The sequence below is a fragment of the Mustelus asterias genome, chromosome 1, assembly GCF_964213995.1.
Source record: "Mustelus asterias chromosome 1, sMusAst1.hap1.1, whole genome shotgun sequence".
Taxonomy (NCBI): domain Eukaryota; kingdom Metazoa; phylum Chordata; class Chondrichthyes; order Carcharhiniformes; family Triakidae; genus Mustelus; species Mustelus asterias.
The window spans coordinates 60,110,306-60,118,901 of NC_135801.1; the positions used below are offsets into that span (position 1 = coordinate 60,110,306).

The 8,596-nt window shown below is 40.8% G+C and overlaps 1 protein-coding gene across 1 annotated transcript; it reads right to left on the bottom strand.

The window, feature by feature from the left end:
• Window positions 1-464: 464 nt before the first annotated feature.
• Window positions 465-7,713, bottom strand: LOC144493662 (uncharacterized). The gene is made up of 6 exons (XM_078212953.1): window positions 7,558-7,713; window positions 7,183-7,299; window positions 6,917-7,100; window positions 5,213-5,358; window positions 2,275-3,244; window positions 465-573 (listed from the first exon to the last, which is right to left on the bottom strand). Exons 1-5 carry the CDS (start codon window positions 7,603-7,605, stop codon window positions 2,303-2,305), a joined length of 1,437 nt encoding a protein of 478 aa, XP_078069079.1. The 5' UTR covers window positions 7,606-7,713; the 3' UTR covers window positions 465-573; window positions 2,275-2,302.
• Window positions 7,714-8,596: the final 883 nt, after the last annotated feature.

An 8,596-nucleotide genomic window follows, 5' to 3' on the forward strand; every position in this document is an offset into this window, starting at 1 on the left:
AATTTCAAAACCTCTCATAAAAGGAAAATACAGCAAATGTTAGAAATCGAAATGGAAACAGGAAATGCTGGAAAACCTCAGCAAGTCTGGCAGAATCTGAGAGAAACAATTACAGTTTTGAGTCCAGTATGACTCTTCTTCACAGCTTCAAGTTTGATTTCACATTGAAAATGCTGATTTTTTAAATTACTGTTTGCTTTGGCAACTTTGCACATCAAAATAGAATCATGGAATGATATAACACGGAGGCCATTCAACCCATTAGGCCTTTATCAGCTCTTGAAAAGAGCTATTCAATTAGTCCCAATCCAATGCTTTTCCCCAAAGAGCAACATGTTTTTCTTTCCAAGCAATTATCCAATCCTATTCAAGAGTTCTACCTTTGAACCCTCACATCCATCAACCCTTTCCAATGTTCGAATTCTCTTTTGGAAATGCCAGTAAGAGAACAAAAACAGGACTCCTTTCTGCTGTAAAATATTTTATTGACCTGCATTTGGTGAACATCCTTTCTTAAAGCAATAAGCAAAATGGGAAGATTGCTGCGAAGAGCTGGAAATCTGTGTAGATTTGCTGCAAAATAGAACAGAGGCACATTGAAAATTTAGACAAATTGTATTGCACCTATGAAAAGCTAAAAAAAGATGCAATTTCAATATTCAAAGAAGAACAGGCATCAACATTTATCCCTCACCCAACACTGCAATTAGTGATGATAAATAGGTGATGGTTAATTTTAATAAAGCCCAAGAAAATTTGGGGCTAAGACTGAGTAGGATGTCTGGAATTGGATTGTACTTTATAAACTCTACTTTCTGTTACTACACAAACAGTTGATGCTTGAAGAAAATAGTAAATGACAAATCTGAATATGGCTGTTTACTTAATATTATCTTGATTCCAATGTAAGCAGAATGAAAGCGTATGTGGAAGTCTCTGCTTAAACAAAGTATTAATCTTGTGCAAATATCAAAGCTTCTCATTTTGAAAACTAAAATCTCAGAAGTCATTGGATGCTTCTTTAAGAGTGTGAAAATGTCTAAACTTATTTTTTGAGGTGACAAACTCAGTGTCGTAACTAAAAATACAACATTCATAGAAATGATACTCCATAGATTGAGCCATTTGGCCCATCTTTTCCATGCTGACCCAAAGACACCCAGGTGCCCTTTCTAATCCCATCTTTCTACACATCGCCCATAACCCTGCAGTTTACAGCACTTGAGGTGTAGATCCAGGTACTATTTAATAGAGTGTAGGGTCTCTGCTTCCACTGCCAACTCATGGAGCCAATTCCAGACACTCACTACCCCTGTGTAAAAAAGCTTTTCCTCATGCCCCCTCTAATCCTGCCACTTAGCTTGAATCTATGACCCCTGGTTTTTGAACTCTGTGCCAAGGGAAATAGGTTCCTGTCTACTCTATCTCTACCTCTCACAATTTTATATACCCCAATCATGTCACCCCCTCAGCCTTCTCTGTTCCAAGGAAAACAACCCCAACCTCCCCAATCTCTTCTCTTTGCTACAATTGTCCAGCTCTGGCACATTCTGCTAAATCTTCTCTGCACTCGCTCCAGAGCAATTACATCGTTCCTGTAATGTGGCGAACAGAACTGCACACAATACTCCAGTTGTGGCCTCACCAGTGTCATACAGTTCCATCATTATATTGCTACTTCTGTATTCCATACCTCTGCCAGTGAAGGAGAGCTTATGCCTTCTTTACAACCTTATCTAACTGTACAGCTGCGTTTGTGGACCTGTGCACTTGCATACCAAGATCTCTCACTTCATCTACCTCTCACAGTACACTCCCATTTATTGTGTATTCCATTTTACTGCTTGACCTCCCTAAGTTACACTTATCAGAACTGAACTTCATCTGCCACTTTCCTGCCCACTCCGCAGACCCATCTATATCATTTTGGAGCTTACAACTATCTTTTACACTATCCACTACACAGCCAATTTTTGTGGCGTTTGCAAATTTCCCAAATGTGCCCCCCAAGTTCAAGTCCAAATCATCAATATATAAAACAAACAGCAAGGGGTCCCAACACCAAGCCCTTTGGAACACCACTTGAAACAGCTTTCCAGTCACAAGGGCAGCTATCGACCACTACCCTTTCTTTTCTGTTACTAAGCCATCTGTCAGCTTTACTAAGGAAATTATATGCAGTTTCCACTGATAAATTTTCTCTCCTGAGTTTGCACACAAAAAGATAAGCAATTACTAGTTTTTACTTCATGAAATTATGCTTATTAAACCCACCTTTTGCAGTGTTATTTTCATTTCATTACTATTTTCTGTGAAGAAGATCGGCGCTCGGATCGCTTTCTCCAGTTTCATCATCAGAAAGACGGGCAGGAGTAGTACCTGAGCTACTTTTGAATCCCTTGGGAAAACCACCCAGGGTTTGAGGTTGTGTTTCATGAGTTAGGTGGAAGCTGCTAGCCCCATCTATTCCGGGAAATGACGAGCCAAAATGTGAAGTGAAATCGGTGCCTTCCCCTCGAATTAGAAAATCACCTTCTGAGTCACCATTATTTGTATCTATCATTCTGTGATCAGTAGTTTGAAATCTAGTTGATTTTGTACCACCATGTTTAGTATGTTGTAATTCACTTGTGTGAGTTAAAGTGGTAACAGAAGTTTTAGTCATGCCAGTTTTTATTCTTGTCCCCGTTAAAAATTCCGCAAAGTCAGGAGGATGAGAAATGGCCATTCCAGACCTATTTTTAAAGTGTGTTTCAAAAAAAGAACTATGGCCGAAGTTTTTTGTGAAATTAAAACTTGGCTGATCTATTCCATAGAAATGCGTTGTGCTTGTTTCACTTGTTCTGCTGCCTGCCTGGCTTGCATATTTTCCACCCGAAAATTGAGTTAGACTGGCTCCTTTTCTATCGCTAACAACACTACTGGTTGGACTAACACTTGCATCTGCAGTACTTGATTCTAGGGAATATGTTAGCCCAGTTATTTCGCGCCAGAATTTAGGATAGTTCCCTTGTGTTTCATCGAGTGGCTGTGCAGATTTATAACGGGTGTCCGTCGAAGCTTCCTTTAGTGGCTTCATTTTGAATATCCTTGTTGTTCTTTCATACTGAATCCTTTCCAACCTGGTATGAGTCACTGATCTAAGATTTTTCTCAATTTGTGCATTTTGTTCTCTGTTAATGTTGTAAGTAAATGCTTGTTTACAAGATCCTTTGCAAGCCCGTATCTTCATATCAATGTCAACCTGAAAATAAGCATAGTTTAAAAGTGCTTTAAAATGTTGTAAAGAATACATTGACAGCTTATTTTACATTCCAAATTGAAATATTGTTCTTTGCCAAATTCCAACATATTTAAAAACAATTTAAAAACACTTAATTCCATTCAGACAAACCAAGCTGCTGGTGCAATATGTTGCTCTGTTGGGTCCGAAAATCTGTGATCACACTCTGCCGCTATAAAGATAAAAGGGCAAAACTTATATCTCGTCATGAACTTAAAAGCTGACCCTGCCTGAATTTACAAGATCAGGAGGAACTTTGTATCATGTGAATGGGAACTACAATAGCTTCAACACGGAATGTGTGCTCCTTGCTGCTGCTTGCTTGTAGAGCTAGCAGCTCCATCCGAAGGTCATGGAACCTAAGCTCAAATTGCTCCCACCCCAAGAAGGCCTATTTTCCTGACAGCAGGCAAGTTGTGAGTGATTGTAAGGAAATAGGCTTATTAGTATCTGAAGTTCCCATTTGCGATAGCATTGAGTAATGAATGCTTTGTTCCAGTCTCATTTCTATTCCATGTGCTTGCTGCAGAGAGCCGACACTAAAGAGATTTTTTGACATCACTCGCCCAGGCACTGGGCACTACTAATTTTCAAAAAGGTGGGGAATGTCATTGATGATGTGATCAATGCAGTCATCTTCAAGGCAGACCAGTGAGAGGCTGGAATGCCCATCTAAGGAAGGATTAGACCCTGTTAATATGTTACTATCCTGTGTTATCCGGCCCAATTGCCAATTCAAGATGGTACCCGGCAAAGCATTCACTCCACAGAAGTTTTAGTCATGCCAGTTTTTATTCCTGCCCCAGTCTGTTTCAATCAGCATTCTGGGGGGAAGGTTTAGTTCCCACAATCTGTCCCGACTCCTGTTCGCGATCCCAAAAGTGAAAATCCAGCTCAATTTCCTTTTCATTGCTCAGCTTTGAAGTTATAATATTTTCATCATTGTAAGTACTGACCTGTAAACCTCCACGAAGATCCAGTTTCGTGCATCTAACAAAATTAATTCTGTCTTTGATTATTTTAAATAGTAAACAACAATTCGCTAACATTTTACATTTTGTATCACAGCCTCGATTGCAAAAGCTATTCGTCTGTACTTTTTCCTACCCTGAGCAGGAAGAGATTTAGAATCATAGAATCCCTACAGTGCAGAAGGAGGCCATTCGGCCCATCGAGTCTGCACTGACAACAATCCCACCCAGACCCTATCCCCATAACCCCACGTATTTACCCTGCTAATTCCCCTGACACTAAGGGGCAATTGAGCACGGCCAATCCACCTAACCCGCACATCTTTGGACTGTGGGAGGAAACCGGAGCACCTGGAGGAAACCCACGTAGACAGATTTGCACTTAACCGGGTGGCACGGTAGCACAGTGGTTAACACTGCTGCTTCACAGCTCCAGGGACCTGGGTTTGATTCCTGGCTTGGGTCACTGTCTGTGTGGAGTTTGCACATTCTCCTCGTGTCTGCGTGGGCTTCCTCCGGGTGCTCTGGTTTCCTCCCACAGTCCAAAGATGTGCGGGTTAGGTTGATTGGCCATGCTAAAATTGCCCCTTAGTATCCTGAGATGTGTAGGTTAGAGAGATTAGTGGGTAAATATGTAGGGATATGGGGGTGGGGCCTGGGTGGGATTGTGGTTGGTGCAGACTCAATGGGCCAAATGGCCTCTTTCTGCTCTATAGGGTATCTATGATCTAATGCATAGAATTGCAATTTTGTGAGTGCAAAGTTTGAAAGCAGAGCCTTGTAACAAAAAGGGGAAACTATCTAAGGTTTAACAAAACAAGACGGGTCAAAATCCATAAATTTTGATAATATGCCACAGAAATAATTAATTTAGCCTAAAATATGAACTGAACCTCCACTTCCCCAAAGCAAGGAATTAATTGCAGCATTGAAATGTTAAAGCAAATAACGTGCTTACCTCCAATCTTGTAACCTCATTGAATTGCTCGATCAACATAGATTTGATCAGATTTAGTTCAACAATTTGGTCATTGACTCTGTTCCGCAGGATGATAAGTCTTTTATTCAGATGTTCCACCAGCTGATTGTAAGTGTTCCCATATCCTGAAAATGCAGCAAATGATACAAGAATTCTGTTAGAAATAATCATGGTGGAACCAGCTGCAAAAAGCCCTTCATTTATTTAAATTCCAAGAGAAGATTAAAGTTAATTTTACAGATATAAAATTATGGATTTTCATGGGTAGCCTTACTTACACTAGAGAATACCTGGACTAATCTGATGGGTCGACTTAAGGGCTACATCTGTTGATAGATCTATTTGGTGCCTAGTACCAGTCGCACACAGAGAACCGAAGCACTTGACACACATGTGGCTGCCAAGTGTGGAGGTGGAGAAAAAAAACAGACAGGTGAGGGGAGACCAACAACAAAGTTACCCTAGCTGGAAGGATTGTGTCTGTGAGGGCTGAGATGGGACTGAGGGATGGGGAAACCAATAGTGCATTGGGGATAGCATGGGAGAGATGAAAGGAATGGAATGGGGATGCCATGGGAAGGATGGAAGGGCATGGAATGGGTAGAGCATGGGAGGGAGGGACGGGTGTAGAAGGCATGGCAATATGAAATGATGGAACTGGTTAAGTGTGGCAAAATGGCGAGAAGAAGTTTTCAATTTTTAGAAGAATGAGGGGGATCTTATAGAAACGTATAAAATTATGAAGGGAATAGACAAGATAGAAGCAGGGAGATTGTTTCCACTGGCAGGGGGAACTAGGGGGAACAGATTTAGGACTGAGTTGAGGAGGAACTTCTTCACCCAAAAGGTTGTGAATCTGTGGAATTCCCTGCCCAGTGAAGCAGTTGAGGCTACCTCATTGAATGTTTTTAAGACAAAGATAGATCGATTTTTGAACAGTAAAGGAATTAAGTGTTTTGGTGAGTGGGCGGGTAAGTATAGCTGAGTCTACGGAAAGATCAGCCATGATCTTATTGAATGTTGAGCAGGCTCAAGGGGCCAGGTGGCCTACTCCTGCTCCTAGTTCTTATGCTCTTATATAACTTATTATTTGAAAAGTATTCTTTGTGCTAACAATGAAGATTGACTCGATTTAAAAGGCTATCAAGTGAGTTAAAAGAATACATCAGTGTTGATTCAATAGACAAAGATGATAATAAACCCTGCAGAATGTCTAGACAGTCTAATGCCAGTGAGGATTCCACTGCTGAGACTCAAGGAGTGGTTATGATGATATAATACAATAAAATTGGTTAGCAAGTTGTTTTCTATGATGAAAGATGCTGAAATCAAAGCAGATGGAATGACTATTAGCAGTCACAATACCAGACTTTGGACAATATTAGCTAGAAATCCTGCAGTTAAAGAAGCACCGTTGCAATAAAGATACTAATCTGATAGCGGGTTCACATATTGTGCAGGAATAGGGGTGGTAGTTGAAAGAAAACCACAGGTAACTGCAGACACAGGAGGAAAAATTCACCAGTCACAAAAATCCATAAATTTCAACAACTTGAGTCAGGTAGCAATTTGATTTTAAGGCAAAACCCAGTAACTGCCAAAAGTCAACAATTTAAAAACTTTTAGATGTGGAAATAAAAGCTGAAACCTTTTTTAGGCACCATGAACACACCATCCACTCACCTCCAAGTCCATTCAGAGTGTGTCTGATTCTGTTAACAGCTTCATTCACAGTAATATGAGTTTTCCCAAAAGATGCGGAATACAACTCCAACATTCGTCGAATGTCGTTTATTCTGTCAGCACTTTTCTGATTCTCAGTGTTCATTAGTCCTTGCAATCTGCAGCCAGATGGACATTTAGGGCCCTATTGCAATAAGACAGAATTAGACCCATTATTTATAATGTATCATTTCACAAATAAATGAAATGACATTTGTACTACCTACCCAGTCCTCATCTGAGCAAATCTGCCATTCCTTCTCTAAACATTGCTTGGATTTAAACCGGTCACGATTTTCGATAGGTCGAGGGCCACGAGGTTCTATGACAATGCTTGCAAGAATCTTCAAGTGTAAGAAATTAAAGAATAGGGCATTAGTTTAACGCACACAACACTGACTCGCCAACATTCAACTCGTCAAAGTTCTCTAGATCAATTTAAGCTTGGGAGTGTGAATGAAGAGTTTGCTGGAGAAAAAAAATTGAATAACTGACTCATTTACTTTTAACATGTGGAAGAAGCAATTTCCAGAAATTAACACATGCGGTTTTGAGTTACTGAATGGTTAAATTTGCATTTTGGCCAAAGAAAATAAACTTACCACATTAACGAGACAAAGCTGCAAACCCAAGGCCAGTACTGCTTTCATTTTACCAGCTCTGCGACAGCCACTTGAGGAAATGTCTCTTTTCCCTTGTTTTCATCCAATTTCAACCCTAAAATCAGCGCCAGTCATGCATGGACATCCTGTTTACCCAAAATGTGGACACCCTGTTAATTATTTACTACTCAAATGTTGCACAATGCTCTGTCCCTATCTCAGACTGTTCCAGATTGCTGTTGACACTTTAAGGATCAGTGCTTTTGCGTGGCCTCAATGTGCCTCTGCAGTTTCAACAAACACCTCCTCAAATTGATGAGTCGAACATTATATTCTGCAAGAATCATCAAGTATAGAAAATAAATTAATGAAGCAAGTCCCAGTCAGAACACAAAATGAGGAAGTCATTGGTGGACTTCAGATTTTGTTCATCTGCAGAAAACTCCCTCTTCATTGTGACCTGCAACTCAATAAGAGAATTCTATAGCACTATGGTGTGGGTGCCTCCAGATGCGCCAAACTATACTAGCCGCTTGGTATATTGTGAAAAGACTGCATGAACAGTTGATGTAGATGTACCAAACTGCATTGTTAGTGAGTCACAGCAGGTTCAAATCCCTGGGCACAACAACTGCACAGGCCTTAGAGAAAGCCTTGGGCCTGTAAGTTGTGTGTCCTCCACTGTTCATTGCACATGCCCTCACTTCATTCATCATGCTCTATTTTACCAAGTCATCCCTGCTGTAACCAAGTCTAATGATCTGAAGTCTAAGTTATGCGAGGGGGAGAGGAAATTGGAGCAATATCTCTTGGAGAGCAGGATGGCTGAACGTATGCAATCTTGCACTATTCAGCTCATTACTGCATCCATTTGGAGAATGGAAATTCATATGGTTGGCGCTGCAGGACGTTGCCCTCCCTACCCTTACCTCAGGGGGTCATCCTGGATGTCACTGAAACATGCGGTCCCACTGTTCAACACAACTTCCCTGGAGACTCTCCAGGGGAGGCCGGAGCTACTGTTTACCTGGGACAGCTG